Raw genomic sequence first — 18265 nt, 5'->3', positions numbered from 1 at the left:
CAAATCAACACAGAAGGAAGGAGAGAATAGCAATGAACGGACAATTAATGACAGAGACAGAGGTACTCCTGGGAAATGCCTGAAAGGTGACTTAGGATTTATCTCTCAGCTACCAACACACCTTTATCATTGAATTTTCACACACACACACACACACATATGCACTAACAGTATGAGGGAGTTCAGTGTGCCATCTGTTTTGTGTTATCACTCTCAAATAAGGTTCCTTATCTGTAAAGTGTCACAGAAGCACATACCGTTCCTCATATTTATACTACACCGGCCATTGCATTAAATTCCATAATACATTGCACGTCTCACAATATCAGATATGGTCCTGTTTTATATCCAGCACATAAATTACTGTTGAAATGTATGCTTATGGCTTTAAAGTTATTATGGAACATATTCTGTTCATTTATTACTAGGAAGTGCGTGCAGGTGTTTCCCCTCATTTTTCCAGCTGATTACATTTTGCATGTTTACATACTATTCCTTTCTCCTCCATCTTGCCAACTAATATATTGAACATTGCTAGAAACCAAAATTAATTTCATGCATGTTAAAGTGTCTATTTGTACACTGAAATTTCACAGCAATTCCTTTTTATTCTGCTGTCTGCAATCTGTACAAACAGAAAAACATACACACTTTCTGAGCTCTTGCATAACACACATCCAAACAGACCTGTGTAACAGTGTTAGAAACCGCATGGTTTTGGTTCAAGAGGTCAAACTATAAATTCTTCCTATAGAATATTTGGTAACACTTTAGAATAATGGGTCATTTGTTAACATTAGTTAATGTATTAACTAACATGAACAAACAATGAACAATGCATTTATTACAGTATTTATTCCTCTTTGTTAACGTTAGTTAATAAAAATACAATCATTCATTGTTAGTTCATGTTAGTTCACAGTGCATTAACTAATGTTAACAAACACAACTTGTGATTTTAATAATGCATTAGTAAATGCTGAAAATAGCATTAACTAAGATTAATAAATGCTGTAGAAGTATTGTTCACTCTTAGTTCATGTTAGTTAATACATTAACTAATGTTAACAAATGACCCATTATTCTAAAGTGTTACCGAATATTTTCCTTCAGCCACCCACACAGATGCTCTGTAGTATGCAATTTTATGGATGTCTGAAATAAATGTGTCCTGCTCGCCTGTCAAAATGAGCTATTGTGTCGTCAGTCATTGTTTATTGTTGTAAAACATCATAGCTGTCCTGCTTATGACATACTGTAACAATGGCTGCCATAGTGAGTAGTTTTGTACTGTGTATTCTTGTCACGATGTACTGTATTAAGTGCCTAAGACTGCAGATTGGTTCTCTGCCTCATTTTTAGATCTGGGGTCGCAATATATTGACGTATAGAGGATTTTTATGGATGACCTATGAGCCCTTCTAACCATCAGATATATGTGACCCTGGACCACAATATATAGATGTATACAGGGTGTGATTTGCATAGGGGGGATGGAGGGGATATCCCACCTTCTGGTCTATCCCTACCTCTATAGAATTATTTATTTATAACTGAGAAAATTTACCACCAATAAATATTTCTTAACATCCATGAAACTGTAATTTGCTTCTTTTTATTTTTTTTAAATTGTAATAAATATTACATACATGTGGAGGTGTATTTTGCTATCTTCATCTTCCAGCTACAACACGCATTGGATTTCAATACAGTCATGGTCTTCTGAATTGATAAAAGCCCTCAGTCTGAATTTAAATCAGACGACCCAGCTAAACAAAGTGAACTGCAATCATTGACAACACCTGCATCAGATCCTTATCATTTTCATAAAGACGCCAGAGAGCATGTGCAAATACAGTATAGTTATGGGAACTTCAGCCTCTTGTTAAATCGTAATTGCAGAGACCTGTCAGCTTTTGTGCAACTGGATGTATCACCACGGAGGAAAATGTACTGTATTGAGAGCTCTTTTTAAATGTCAGATGCTCAAAAAGCATGAAGTGCCATTCAACAACCTGCCAAAAAGTGTTGCCTTTCATCAGGTTTTCAAAGAGTTTGATTTTAAATTTGTCATGAGCAATTACTGAACTGGAATGAAGTAAACAATCATTAATGGTGTCTCGAAAACATTCATTTTTTTTGTCATATTTATTAATTATTGGATTCAGTCAAAGAACTAAGCCACACCTTTAACAAAAGTTGCTGATACTAGCAACTGTTGTTGTTCTCCATATTATCAATGTATAGAAGCCCTGTGTGAGTGAATGGTTTTAAAGAGGATTGGAGTTAAAAATATTATAAAAAGTTGAGGGGCACTTCAGTTCTCCAACTTTTAAAAATTATTTTGAGAAAAACATCAGTAAGAATATGTATTTGCTCCAAAGTAAATTATTGTTATTCAAAATGATTAGAGGCCTGGCTTGTTGTCATAATTTCCTCACCCTCATGTCGTTCCAGACCTGTGAGAGTTTCTTTCTTATGTTGAACATAAAAGATGTTTTGAAGAATGCTGGTGATCAAAAAATTGATGGTCCCCATTGACTTCCATAGTATTTATTTCCCTATATGGAAGTCAGTGGGGACCAACAACTGTTTGGTCCTTTAAAGTTCTTCAAAATATCTTCTTTTGTGTTCAACATAAGAAAGAAACTTGGAATGACGTGAGGGTGAGTAAATGATGACAAAATTTTCATTTTTGGGTGAACTATTCCTTTAAGCTCTTAGTAGAGGTAAAAGTATCTAAAGAGATCATCAATCCATGGAGTGATAAATTCTTAAACAGTTCTGTTCACTTTCTGATTTCTTAGCTCCTGTAATCTGTAGAATAAGCATTGGGAGAAGTGTGTACCTGTGGAGAAAGAGTAACATGAATGAGCAATCCTGTGAGGAAGAATATAAAGAAAGACAGTAAGAACTGTGTGTTACCTGTCATCAGATGCTCTAAGCACAACACTGTCATTCTCCCAAGTAATGTTGGCCTCAGGAATACCATTGACCTGACATTGGAAACGTGCAACACCTCCCTCATCTACTGACATGGACTCTGGATGAGTGTGGAATTTAGGAAGAGCCATAATCGCTTTCTTGTGACAGTTAACTTTGCCTCTGTGCAGTCTTGAATAATTTCTTTAAAGAAAATCAGTATAAATGCTTTGAGATGTTGAACTTTATTCCGCCATGGTGGGAAGAAAAATATTCCTTCATTTTTTACCTCTTCATAAGCACTTTTTACTCAAACATGCACTGTTGATGGAAATCCCCAAGTCATCCCTATGGGACGTTCTGTAAATCTGGTCTGAGTGAGCAATAACAAACAAAAAGAGCTGCAAAGGCTTGGTAGCATCAGGTTCAGAGAATAAAGTGCATTTGCTAGAATTGGTAGACTCTGTGCTAAGAACAGTGAGAATAATCTCTCTCATGCCCACACACACACACACACACACACACACACATACATTCCCTTTCTCCCTCCCTAGGAATTGCTCTCATTTGGTATCTTTGATTTGGATTTCGTGACCCGAGCAGTCTGTAATGCAGGTCAATGAGTCAAGTGTGGGATGAATACCACAGTCCCAGCATCCTTTAGCTCTGAAACAGTTCCCTCGTGACTTCCTCCCTCTACCAAATAGCATGGGAAGCATGAAGCGATAAGCTGCACCAAAAGAGAGGTGGAACACTGATAAGAAAAGATACTCACAGATGTATTTGAACATATGCACACTGAGCAGCACACAATATGAGACAGATGACAAGTGTAGTGTGCACACATGAACACTCCCTCGAACACAAAGACAACTGTGAGTATGTTGTGCTCAAACCTGTCTTGATCACAGTATGGCCAATTTGGCTGTGAGTCTAAACACACTTTTAACTACAAGCCAGGCTGTTGTTTTCATTAGCAACAGAAAATGTCCCAGTACAATGTGTCTCACTGCAAATGTACTAATCTAAATGTGAGAGACAAACAATTACTACCAATTTTCTTTTATCAGTTGACTTCATGTACCGTTCTATCCAGCTGGCTCAGATAAATCAAGAGGCCTAGTGAAATCTGTTGACTTGATATTTATAATCCAGAAAGAGGTAACACTTTAGAATACTGTTTCATCATTAATGAATAACTACATAAGAACACATGAGTAATGCAATATTAGCACTCTAATAACTAACAAGCAACTCTGATTAATGAATTAGTAAGTAATAGTGCTTAGTCAAATGTGGTAGTTCACTATTAGCTAATCAGTAACTATTATTTTTTTCATACCTCCCCAAGAACTACTAAGAACTACTGTATACAGGTTGATAATTAATATGAATAATACATAATGTATAATTAATTCTAAAGTAAAGGTCATGGTAACCCACTAGTAATGACTCAAGTATTACCAAATTCATCAGAAGGAATTACTAATTATTTGGATCAGTATTCTAAAGTGAAGATCGTGATAACTCCATAGTAATGACTGAAATCATTGTAAGCTTTTGAGGTTTTTGTAAAGTACTGAATAGTAATTATTCAGGTGTTACTACATCCTTCTAAAGGAATTCCCCTTTTTTGGATCATTATTCTAAAGTGAAGATCGTGATAACTCCCTAGTAATTACTGAAGTCATTGTAAACTTTTGAGGTTTTTGTAAGGTCCTGGTTACTAATTCATTTTGCTATATTTGGTAACACTTAAATCATTACTAGTGGGTTACCGTGATCTTCACTTTAGAATACTGATCCAAATAATTAGTAGTTTCTTCAGAAGGATGTAGTAACACTTGAGTCATTACTATAAAAAAACCTTACATATATCTCAAAAGCTCACAATGACATCAGTCAGTATTAGGAAGTTATGATGGTTTTCACTTTAGAATACTGATCCAAGTATTAAAGTAGTTCATTTAGAAGGATTTGGTAATACTTGAGTCATTATTAGTGAGTTACCATGATCTTCATTTTAGAATTAATTATTCGTTATGCATAATTCACATTAATTATGAACCTGTATAAAGTAGTTCTCAAGATATGAAAAAAATTGTAGTTATTGGTTAGCTAATAGTGAACTACCAGTTTCAACTTAGCGCTATTACTTAATAAATCGTTAATCAGGGCTTCTTGTTAGCTAATAGTGGTTACTACAATGTTAATAGTGCATTAGCCATTTGTTCCTGTGTAGTTATTAATTAACGACGGAACAGTATTCTAAAGTGTTACCCAGAAAGACAATGGTGAGTGAATTATGAAAATAACATATAACAATATCTATCTATCTAATCACGATTAATCCAAAATAAAAGTTTTTTTTAATACAATATATGTGTTTACTGTGTATATTTATTATGTGTATATAAAGACACAGGTATACAATATATATTTTGAAAATATTTACATGTATTTATATTAGTGCTTTCAAACGATTAATCACATCCCAAATAAAAGTTTTTGTTTGCATAATATATGTGTGTGTTCTGTGTATATTTATTATGTATTTAAATACACACATATACAGTATATATTTTGAAAATATTTACATGTATTTACATATCTATATTTATATTCATATAATTTATATTATAAATAAATATATTTATTATATATTTTCTGAAATATACACATGCATGTGTGTGTATTTACATATATATAATAAGTATACACAGTACACATACATATATTATGTAAAGAAAAACTTTTTATTTTGGATGCGATTAATCGTGATTAATCATTTGACAGCACAATTTATATGTCTATATCTATCTATCTGTCTATCTATCTATCTATCTATCATCTATCTCTCTCTCTCTGTGTGTGTGTGTGTGTGTGTGTATAGGCTCTAAAGTACAATTAAATATTATGCTTTAGAATTTAGTGAAGTAAAAGATTGCCACTCATTTCTTTACTCACCTAAACCATTTTCACTCATATTTAGCACTTGGCATGTGTTCATTTTGGCCCAGGTTTATAATGTGCAACTGAAATTCTTTCAGCAGACTGTTGAGTAGATAAGTGTTTCATCGTCCTTAATTATAAACTGTTCACCACTTTAGCTGACTCTGTTCTGCTACAAGCCAAATTATGCTCAGCTCTCTCTCTCTTTCTCCCTCTCACTCTCTCTCTCTCTCAGACAGAGACAGTCATGGGATTTTTTTGTGTGGTTTCATTTGGACGATGGAATGATGAGAGACTGATGACAGATTGAGGCTTGCCCTGTAAACACTTACCCCCAGTTTCATAGAGGAAGAACAAAGAGGGCTTCTGGCAGGTCTCACCACAGCAGCAAAATCAACCTGCCAAAGGGAACAACACAACTAAATCTGTCACAATAAAGAATAACTTTCTAAAAACACAAACTTGATGTGATGCACCCACATGATGGCACACATTCTGCCCACAGCACATATTTAATGAAAGAAACAAATAAGCCACAATTGTTTATGCCGTTTTTGCATTTCTTTTTTTAAAGTTATTTTTATGCCTTTTCATTTATATAGGACAGTAGAGAGAGAACAGGAAATTACTGGAAGGAGAGAGGGGAGCAGGATCGGCAAAGGACCTCGAGACAGGAAACCAGTCAGTATCTGGTGTGACCACCATTTGCCTCACGAAGTGCAACACATCTCACAAATCAGGTTGTTGATTGTGGCCTGTGGAATGTTGGTCCAGTCCTCTTCAATGGCTGTGCGAAGTTGCTGGATATTGGCAGGAACTGGAACACACTGTCGTATACGCCGATCCAGAGCATCCCAAACATGCTCAATGGGTGACATGTCCGGTGAGTATGCTGGCCATGCAAGAACTGATGTTTTCAGCTTCCAGGAATTGTGTACAGATGCTTGCAACATGGGGCCGTGCATTATCATGCTGCAACATGAGGTGATGGTCGTGGATGAATGGCACAACAATGGGCCTCAGGATCTCGTAACTGTATCTCTGTGCATTCAAAATGCCATCAATAAAATGCACCTGTGTTCGTTGTCCATAACATAGGCCTGCCCATACCATAACCCCACCGCCACCATGGGCCACTCGATCCACAACGTTGACATCAGCAAACCGCTCACCCACAAAACGCCATACATGTTGTCTGCCATCTGCCCTGTACAGTGAAAACCAGGATTCATCCGTGAAGAGAACACCTCTCCAAAGTGCCAGACGCCATCGAATGTGAGCATTTGCCCACTCATGTCGGTTACGATGCCGAACTGCAGTCAGGTCGAGACCCCGATGAGGACGACGAGCATGCAGATGAGCTTCCCTGAGACGGTTTCTGACAGTTTGTGCAGAAATTCTTTGGTTATGCAAACCGATTGTTGCAGCAGCTGTCCGGGTGGCTGGTCTCAGACGATCTTGGAGGTGAAGATGCTGGATGTGGAGGTCCTGGGCTGGTGTGGTTACACGTGGTCTGCGGTTGTGAGGCCGGTTGGATGTACTGCCAAATTCTCTGAAACGCCTTTGGAGACGGCTTATGGTAGAGAAATGAACATTCAATTCACGGGCAACAGCTCTGGTGGACATTCCTGCAGTCAGCACTCCAAATGCACACTCCCTCAAAACTTGCGACATCTGTGGCATTGTGCTGTGTGTTAAAACTGCACATTTTAGAGTGGCCTTTTATTGTGGCCAGCCTAAGGCACACCTGTGCAATAATCATGCTGTCTAATCAGCATCTTGATATGCCACACCTGTGAGGTGGATGGAGTATCTTGGCAAAGGAGGAGAAGTGCTCACTAACACACATTTATACAGATTTGTGAACAATATTTGAGAGAAATAGGCCTTTTGTGTACATAGAAAAAGTCTTAGATCTTTGAGTTCAGCTCATGAAAAATGGGGGCAAAAACAAAAGTGTTGCATTTATAATTTTGTTCAGTGTATAATGCATGAGGACTCTAGAGAGCACATGGATAGGAAAACAAAACCAAACGCCAGACATTTTAGGCCAGTTGAATTAAATAAGGGTGACTGCTATTAGATAAAGCTCATTTCAATGCTCATGCAAACTACATCAGATGATTTATGAGATATGTATTCTGGCTCTTGTGTCTCTAGTGCCAAATCATAACTCTGTTCATTTCCTCTCTTTTAAATACCATACTTGGATTTTAAACAGTCAGTTAAGTCATACACACCGGCTCTATATCCCACGACACTGTAATGTAATGTTTTCCAAACTAGGACGACAATTCCAGTAATCGGATGTTTTATCTGAGCAGTTATTTAGTAGAAATGCACCCCAGGGTGAACAGCCATTTGTCTTGGCTTCTTCTCAAAATGTGGCTGACTCTTTCATGAATGCTGGGGTGGTCATGCTTCGTAAATATCACTTCAGTGATAACACTGGTGTCAAGAGTTGAGAAATAGCCTTGTTCTCTTCACTTCTGTTATTTATTTGTTTGTTTTTATAAAGCGAATCCACACTGAAGAAATACTATGCAATTTACGTATCTTTTAAAATCTAGTCCAAATAATTATAAGTTACAAAAATTATAAGCAATTATGATATGACCCCTTCAAATACATTAAAAACAAACAGAACACTCAAGTTATGACAATGTAATCTGTGACACATTTTGAGAAAGATCATGTCTCATCTCCTCTAAGGAGGTGATTCCAGTTAATGCAACATGATGTAGAACTGTGGTTTTTCTTCTTAAGAGGGATAGGGAGGGGGGTGTCCAGAGGAATAATCAAAATTAATTTGCTTACACACAGATATGTACTGAGATGCACCAATTTACAACACATTCCACTCCTCAGTCTCCAGTTGACTGGAGCAAAGGTGTTATTCTTCTACCTGTGCATTCTAGTTTTCAAAGGATCAGACACAGAACACTTTCTCTCTTAATGTTTGCATGTGTGTGGGTGTGTTTGTCAGTTAACGGTTTCTCAGTTCCTTTTTTACATTTTCCCTGTATTGCATTTTTAAAGCAATGTTTACCAAGATCACTTTTTCAAATACATGAATGTAGACTGTAAGTAGTGGAGGAAGTGGTCACATCAGGTCTCAAACAGGTTGAGAGCAAAACAGGACGTGATCTAAACTGTTCCAGCGATGTAGCTCATAGTGCTTTTACATTTTATCTTTGCATCTAAGGCCATTCTGTTTTTTTTTTTTTTTTTTTTTAGTTGCATCATAGTTACGCAAGATGATTTACAGTACATTTTCAAATACTTATATTTAATTGGCATTTATTGTAATGAACCAAAATTTCAATAAAGCCATAAACATGCATATAAACATGCACAATCCAGGCAAGCAGCATAAAAACAGTGCTCTAAAATTTCACTAAACAAAGCTGTTCCAACATTCATAAAGAGACTGAAATCCACAACACACACACACACATACTTGCATTTGTGGTTTACGGGGACTCTCCATAGGTGTAATGTTTTTTATACTGTACAAACTGTATTTTCTATTGCCCTACACCAACCCTACACCTAACCCTACCCCTTACAGGAAACTACTGGCAATTTTTGAATTTCATAAAACACCGTTTTGTATGTTTTTTAAGCCTTTTGTTTTACGGGGACACAGGAAGTGTCCTCATAAACCATGTTTACATTGTAGTACCCATGTCATTATACACATTTGTGTCCTCATAAACCATATATACCAGTACACACACACACACATCAACACTTGCCCGTTTCCCCAGTTGCTTCCTTCCTCTTTAGTTCTCTGACAAAATTGTTTATTTCTTCTGAATTTATTTACACACCCCACCCTTTTGTCAAAAATCAACAAACATGTTGCAATTTCACATGGAAACATTCACAATTTTGTACTATATTTAATTTGTGTACTATATAATACTACTGTAAAAAAGTTAATTATTTATATTTGTGATATTTGTGCTACAAACCAGTGTGTTTATGATTACAATAATGAATTAATAAAATTATATGATACCAAATATCAGTTTACAATATCAAGCGGCATAACAGACTGTTTTTGACACACGTGAATGACACCTCGCACATTTACAAATTTACTACTCCTACGTTAAAAAAAAAGTGGATTATATTACCACAAAGACTGAGCTCAAGTATGTGTACCATGATCTATAAATATCATGAAACATGTTCAACTAATGCTCGCAGAAAGAGATTTTTTCTCTGTCAAAGGTCACTCCTACAGTGAACCCTTTATTTTTCTGTAGTTTCCAAGTAGGGGGAGATCCAACACTATCTCATTTTAGATGTCTCAACAATCTGACACGCCCAGTTTAGGAGCTCTTCTCCAAGAGACTTGCAAAATGTGCAGTAGTGAGAGCAGAAATGAGAAACCCCAGCATGGTGCTTATATAACCCTTAAATGAAGACTTTTTGAAGTACTGAGCGCAAATGAAGGAAATCCTTTAATGACTGTTAATGTGACAAGGTCATTAAGTCAAACATGATGACATACATGAATTTTAAGTTGAGGACCGGGGAGCCAAGATGACCACTAAACGTTTTTGTGGAAATCCTAATTGAGTGCTGATGGGATAGCTGTTTAAGAACTGTTTAGACAAACTACATCATGCCATGAGACTAGGTAGAAAAAAAAAAAAAACAGACCATCATCACTAAGAAAATATTCAAAATTTGCTAATAGAGGACATCAAACTGGAGATAACTTTAATATATATTTTAGACACTGACTCATGTCTGCTCATTCTCTGGGAAGGTAATAAAATACGTTCTAAGCGGAGCTTCCCTAGAATAAAGTAAATACGCTTTCATTGAATGACTTTTAATTACTGCTTATTGACTTTGGTCACAGAAGCATTGAAAATGTAACACAGCCACTTAGTCAGCTGCACCACCCTTCCAAACACAGACAGCTCAATCAACAAAAAGCTGTCGTTTAGGAGGTTTTATGTTTCATTAACTGCAGATTAAACATCAGTCGTACCAGTGGACTGAGCGGGAATTTATGCTCAGAAAGTTAAATACATGATGTGTGATGGAAGGTCATCGATCGTCTGAGACAATAATTAAATACAGAATTAATGTTTTTCAAATACTGCTGCACTGCGAGTGTTGGATTCAATACCTGCACAGACATTCTATAGGAGTGATGCTTGTGGACCATTTGATGTCATCCCCACTTGACCTGTTTTGCCATTGGTATCTAAGGAAATCCATTTCAACCTATGAGTTTTAAAAAAGGGGGTACTTGCAACCTGTTTTCTCATGGTTGTGTGTTTAAATTTTACAAATGGGTCCTAGAAAACTTAATTTCTAGGTATTGCATCTTTATATCTCACAAATGTGACTTTTTTTCTGACAACTGCAAGTTTATTTCTCTAAAATTAGACTTTATCCCACAAATGTGACTACATATCTCACAATTATGACTATTTCTTGTCATTTATTTCTCATAAATGTGAATTTATATCTCAGTTGTGACTTAATTTCCCATAATTGTAAATTTATCTTGCATTAATTTCTTAATTTCCCATGATAGCAATTTAAATGCTGTTACATTGCAACTTTATTTCTTGTAATTGCAACTTCAGATCTTAAAGCAGTGTTATATGTTAATATTGCAAGTGCAGTTTTTAAAAAGTATACTTGCATTGTAAATCACTATCAGAACTGAAAAGAGATGCTCTTAGAACATTACCCGTGTTCTAAGTGTTACTCTGTGTCAATTTCTGCTCTATTTTCCGACTAAATGTGTAATCTTTAACCATTTAGATTAAGATTTTTTGATCTGGGTTTGTAGTCACTAATTTCTTGTACATTTCTGCAAGTTAACTGGTATGTGACATTCCTGTGAACTTTGCTGTGTGTACCTAACACTTCCTTTATAGCGACATAGCAGTAACATCAGAAATGCATTTTTTTCCACAAATACAAACCTCACAGAAAACCACACTGTTTTCAGATCTCATACATGCATGCATTATGTGTAGCTGGTGCATGCATGGCTTTGAATAACACTGTGTTTGGCGTAGCTTGAGCAGACATCAGACGTCAGAAAGCACAAGGTACACCACAAGACGGAAACAAACAATCCAGAAACAACTAGTTTAATGACATTTCAAAGGCTGTGAGTCATTGCCTTCAGAAAACCTTGCCGAACTGTCCGGGTTATAGGCAAAAACAGAAGTGTGAGAAAGTGCTGAAAGAACCTAATACTGACAAATATATCTAATCGATATCATTAAAAAAAAAAAATTTTAATGGGTGAAAAGGAGATCTAAATGTAATTTACTAACTCCTTCCAATCACACTTGATTTGTTAATATAACTAATATAACAAGTGTGTAAATCTCATCGTCAATGATTAAAGGTTTAAGCACCAGATAAAATGGATAGCACTATATTTCTTTCAGCTCCCACCCGTTATGAACATGTCATGCATAAATTATATAGCACTACTTAACCCCCCGGGCCAGAACTCAGCATGAAGCCAGCATGTAAATCTTGAGAATTTAATAACAGAAGCATATTGTTTTGTGCACTTACCATGTGCTTTATTTCTTCCTGAAGAATGGATTATGGTCATATGAGGTGGATGGAGTGCTGGGGCTTTGGAGCTACTGTCATCAGAAAATTTCAGTGGACTAAATCATGCTGAGGAATGAAAATATGATAATGCTTACAAAATCATTTATATTTTTAAATAAAGTATGATTTTCATTGCTGTTACAACATTTTTTTTTTTTTGATCAAAACACGTCCTTTTTAGACTCTTAGCAAAATGTGCTCTTCATTGTGGTGGTAGCACTTCCTTTCTGTCAAGTTAGGCTATGTGGTGCATAGAATACTTTGCTATAGTTACAGTGCTACAGGCATATGTGAATAATTATTTTAAAACTATTATAAAAATTACAAAGAAAATATAAGCTGTTCATGTTGACAGCGGCGCCGCGCGAACTGTTCGCTCAAGTCACAAAAAATGTCGTGCACACCGCCACGCGAAATGAGGTCGCGCTCACCCAAAGCGAACTTCCGCTAACACCGCGATGACGTCATATTTGGCGCGCGCACCCAAGCGAACTTGCGGACGGAGGCGTCAAGTATAAACCAGGCTTAAGTTGTACTCTTGAAGGCAGCACCATTTTACCAGACAAACGAAGAGAGAAAGAGAGAGCGAGGATAAAAAAAATCTAGCTTTAATTGCAATTTTGTTCAATAAAAAGTACGACACATTCAGGAGCAGTGTTGGGCACGTTACTTTAAAAAAGTAATTAGTTATAGTTACTAGTTACTTCTCACAAATAGTAACTTAGTTAGTAACTGAGTTACATCATTATAAAAGTAACTAATTACCAGGGAAAGTAACTATTGCGTTACTTTAAAAAAAAAACTTAACTTTGGATGCCCCCAATATTAAATATGTTAAATTAATGAAATGGACACTAAAAAGAATAAATTATTATTATAAAACATTGTACATTAATCTACACTATTTATCTACTGTCAGTCAGTCAAGCATTATAATATAATATTATGATAATTCAATATTATATGATGATAGAACTTTAGTAATTAGAATAACCAAGTATGAATGCATATTTGTCATCAATATAAAACGCACTAAGGATTAATGAGCTGCTGGGTTCATGAATATTAATCACGTTGTCTGCATTCGCTCGAATTGATTTGCTGAAATCAAAACAGGGATGATAATAGGTGAGCGCCAGCCAATGAGATTGTAGTTTGCGCATTAGTTCCGCCCACTAACAGAGAACCCGGCAGTTCTTAAAAGCTGAAGAATTCCAAAAGGAACTCCGTTATTTTGACAGGAAAATACAACAAAGAATATCGTTTACATGTAGTGCGTCAATTCTGCATGTTATGAAAGACTCTTGCTCTGTATCTTTCTTTGCGTGCGTGTATGTGAGAGAAAGCGACGGCGAGGTGTGCGCCTTCACACTAGAGTTTATGGTACGCCAAATACAGCTACACTGCGCATCCATTCAGATGAACTGAAAAATTCAATTACAATAATATAATAGTAACGCCACATTTTATTGTCAGTAACGGTAACGGCGTTGTAACGGGGGAAGCAGTAATTCGTTTGATTACTCGTTACTGAAAAAAATAACGCCGTTATTCCCCATCACTGTTCAGGAGGGACACAAAAACTATCTTTGCCTTAAAAGACTCAGGCATAATTTTGGCGAAAAGAAGAAAGAGCAAGATAAATATTAACCTCGTAGATATTTTATGCAGAGACGTGTGTGTGTCAACTTGCAGTGACAGGAGGGTGAAAGAGTGCGCGCTAGGGGCGGAGTTGGCAGAAAGCTCTCAAGGAAAAACTTGTGAGTCAGTTTAGTGAGACTGAGGGCAACCGTGAACTAGTACACACCTCTCACGAGCAAAAACACAGGACTGAACTTTAGGACTTGTGAAAGACCGCATGCGACTCCGGCGAGTCAATATGTATCCTAATCCGAGACGCGCTTTGGAGACTTTGGAGACGCATAACAGCGCATGAAACGTAAATGTGGAAGGCATCATCGTGGGATCTTTGACATCGATTGAGGAAGTCACGGGTCTCATGAAATGCGTCTTCAGCGCATGATTTAATTTGAACATCAACCTGCATGTGAAAAAAAAAAAAAAAAACTCAGTGAAGATGAACGAAACGAGCACGAGTCGTGGCAAGGAAGGTTGGGATCCCACCATCCCGGTGATTATGTTCATTTTTGGTGTTGTCGGTAACGTGATTGCTATCGTAGTGCTTCGAAAGTCGCGAAAAGAGCAAAAAGAGACCACTTTTTACACCCTGGTGTGTGGACTTGCCGTAACTGACCTTTTGGGAACTCTCCTCGCGAGCCCAGTCACCATTGCCACCTATGTGAAGGGAGAGTGGCCCGGCGGGAACGCGCTGTGTCAGTATTCCGGCTTCATTTTACTCTTCTTCTCCTTGGCAGGTCTCAGTATTATCTGTGCCATGTCCGTCGAGAGGTACCTCGCCATCAATCACGCGTATTTCTACAACCACTACGTGGACCAGCGGGTGGCAGGCTTGACTCTCGCGGTGATCTATGTGTCCAATGCACTCTTCTGCGCTCTTCCCAGCATGGGACTGGGATCCGTGGTGCAACAGAAACCAGGAACCTGGTGTTTCATTGACTGGCATAGCAACGACAGCACGAACGCCACTTTCTCTTACATGTACGCGGGCTTCAGCTCCGTCCTCATCCTCGCCACGGTCCTCTGTAACGTGCTGGTGTGCGCGGCTCTCATCATGATGCACAAGCGCTTCGTCCGCAGGACCTCGCTGGGGACGGACCAGGCGCGAGTCGCGGAGATCAGGCGCAGGCGAAGTTTCGCGCGTCTGGCCGGCGCGGAGATCCAGATGGTCATCGTTCTCATAGCCACGTCCATTGTCGTTCTCATCTGCTCAATTCCTTTAGTGGTAAGCGGGATTTGGTGGCCTCTGGGAAATGACAGCGTACTTTGATTTAGAGGAAGTTGCAAAAAATGTAATTATGTGGGGAAACTCACAAAACAAAACGCAAAGCAGGCTGCTTTGCCAGATGGTTTGCTAATAAAAGTCCACGAGTTCGCTTAAACGTAGTTTAAATGCGGTACGGAGGAGTGTTTTTTAATCACAAAATTATGTGAAATAGTAGCCTGTCATACCAACTTTACAATACCATACATTGTAACTGTATCTACAGTAAAATTGTAAATTAAAGTGAAAAGTATGAATTACAGTAGAATTTACTGGGCAATATATAGGCTATAGTCGTACAAGAAAATATTGTGTTTTTTGTAAATTAAAAATATGGGATACCTTTCCTGTATCTTTATGTAAATTAATGACATTTAGACAGTATTGATAAAATATACAGTCAAATGCATCCCATAATGCTTGTGATATGTTTATGTCTTTCTTGCCACTGTTTTTCAAAAGGTTCTGACAAACACAACGGCCAGCTTTTTACCATAAAAATTAGTTCATACTAAAACACTCATAGGTTGAAAACACTCATACAGTTTTACATACTGTACAGTCAGCACTGGGATTGAAAAGTGATGAAAAGCCCAAATGTTTGTCAAGGTCACAAACTCTGCTGATTGTTATCTACTGATGAGAGATGTTGTATGTAAAGTGTTCACTGAATGGGATTGCATCTGTATGTAGGATCTGAAAGCTGATGGCTTTATTATGTGTTGACTCATAGTGGAAAGCCTGAGGAGAAAACGAGTATCTGATATTAGTGCGCGTACCTTCATCTGCTGTATCTAATAGATAATGGTTGGTGTCAGAAATCAATGTATGATAACTAAAGATAAGTAAACAAATAATTTCTTGTTTCCTGTTTAGGTGCAGGTGTTTGTGAACCAGCTGTATCATTCTCCAGTAGTGACGCTAGCAAAGCTGAACCCGGACCTTAAAGCCATCCGAATTGCCTCTGTCAACCCCATTCTGGACCCCTGGATCTACATCCTGCTGAGAAAGACAGTCATGCAGAAGATTTTAGAAAAGATCAAGTGCCTCTTCTGCCGTATCGGTGGGAGGAGACACGGGAGGAGCACTACGGAGTTCCACTGCGGTAACGGCGTCCACAGCTCATCGGTCATGTCTCGTGATTTGCCGTCGCTAGTGCTGCCCGAGCTGCCAGAGGTGATCAGCACATCGCAGATGTACCTGTATCCCATGGAGGCGGGACAGGACATGGGCTGCTGCGGTGGCTCTGTGCAGAGCAGGACGTGTTCGACTTCAACCGAGCAAACCCTTCTGCAGGACTCTCAGGTGGCAGAGCTCAGCAGTGAAGAAAACAGGACGGACTTTGTGAAATCACATTCGTGCACGCGCTCCAACACAAATGAAGCCCAGTGTTCCAAGCATCAGCCGCTGCAGGTGACCTTTACAGATGAGACTTTGAGCTTGCAAGAAAGAAGCATATGATGCATGCTGAAAAACATGCATAGTTCAGAACAATGTGTCAGGAGGTGAAATACATTTCAAGAGTTTGATGTGAGTGTTCAGTGAATCAGAACTACTCAGAGCAAAAACTTAAAAAAAGAATTCCTCAAAACTCATGAGACTAAAGAGAAAAGTTTAAGAGAAAGACTAAACTTGGTGTAAGAAAGTGAAAAAAGTGCTTACTAAAGTAGGAAAAACAATGTTGCTATATATCTGGGTCAAAACATGCAAAAATTGCATGATGGGGTTCTGGAAAGAGTGAAAGAGCAGAGGAGGATGGAGAGGCAAACTGGCCTCATTTTCTGATAGTAACTCATAATGCATTTTAAAAGAAATGGGTTTTGTTGAGCAACAGTTTATGCTGACTGCATATTCTAAACAGTGAAACAGAGCTCTAAAAATGTGTATTTAATTTATTCTAAGTTCTTGTGCATTTCTGCAGAAAAGGCCTTTGCATTAGATGAATACATTTCCATTGGGCCCTGATTGACTGATTTGATTGACCCGGGCAAATCTTGATTTGATGGATGACCATGTGAGCAAATATCTACTGCCCTGCTTTAAGTTCCCTTTTTGCAGACATTCTGGTGAGATCTCCATTAGGTCACAAGTTCAAGTAACCGGAGTGCCTTGTTAGCTTTTCTCATGCTGGAACTTGTGGTTTAAAATGTCCTTTTCCTTATGTTAAGGTGACCAAAACACTTTTAATTTCCATTGGTGCATAAACTGTCCGCTATTTCAAACTTACATAAGATGTAGCTAAGTGTACATTCTTTGGAATTTCCATAATATGTACCATATTCTGTGAATTAACCAAGCAATTTCATATCCATGTTTACCGAGAGTAACACCATCACAAAATATAGCGGTACCCAAAAAATCATCAAACAATATAAGAGCACATGATACACAGCACATTATTGCTAATTTTTGTTTCTTTTAAAGTATGTGTAGATGATAGAATGTATAGTGAGGTGATGAAATCGTAAAAGCTATTAAGATGTTGAATGTCTATTAAGGTCAGATGTATTGCACTTTTAAATCCTTGTAACCACTGAAGAAAATTTGAACTGTTACTGTCAGTCAGTGGTCATCGAGGAAGAACTGTCGAGTTCATCTGTACATACTTGTGATGTTAAAATGTGAACGCTGTCTTGCTTTAATTTATTGTAGTCTTTTTAGACAATCTTTGGACTCTAGTTATTTCTTCTCTGTGAGAAGGTCAAGTTTGAGATGGTTCTACTCATGTTGAAGCAGTTATATGATTTTTGTTTTATTTCACAATTCTTATGTGTATCAAAACAGTATGTGGCATGATTTAAACTACTTAGCACCATCATCTGCTGCCTGTATATAAATGATTCAACATTACTGTGTACATTTTCACCATTTCAT

General features: G+C 37.6%; 2 protein-coding genes across 2 annotated transcripts; one reads left to right on the top strand and one right to left on the bottom strand.

Annotated features, from left to right (window-relative positions):
• Nucleotides 1-1599: 1599 nt before the first annotated feature.
• LOC131541160 (immunoglobulin superfamily DCC subclass member 3-like) lies at nt 1600-4082 on the bottom strand. The gene is made up of 3 exons (XM_058776732.1): nt 3212-4082; nt 2926-3126; nt 1600-2848 (listed from the first exon to the last, which is right to left on the bottom strand). The coding sequence occupies exons 1-3, from the start codon at nt 3217-3219 to the stop codon at nt 2752-2754; spliced, it is 306 nt and encodes a 101-aa protein (XP_058632715.1). The 5' UTR covers nt 3220-4082; the 3' UTR covers nt 1600-2751.
• A 10159-nt stretch (nt 4083-14241) lies between these two features.
• Nucleotides 14242-18241, top strand: ptger4b (prostaglandin E receptor 4 (subtype EP4) b). The gene is made up of 2 exons (XM_058776473.1): nt 14242-15352; nt 16268-18241. Exons 1-2 carry the CDS (start codon nt 14567-14569, stop codon nt 16850-16852), a joined length of 1371 nt encoding a protein of 456 aa, XP_058632456.1. The 5' UTR covers nt 14242-14566; the 3' UTR covers nt 16853-18241.
• Nucleotides 18242-18265: the final 24 nt, after the last annotated feature.

Source organism: Onychostoma macrolepis, chromosome 05, assembly GCF_012432095.1.
Source record: "Onychostoma macrolepis isolate SWU-2019 chromosome 05, ASM1243209v1, whole genome shotgun sequence".
NCBI lineage: Eukaryota > Metazoa > Chordata > Actinopteri > Cypriniformes > Cyprinidae > Onychostoma > Onychostoma macrolepis.
The sequence above is the reverse complement of the archived record's forward strand: the minus strand, read 5'-3'. Positions and strand labels throughout refer to the sequence as shown.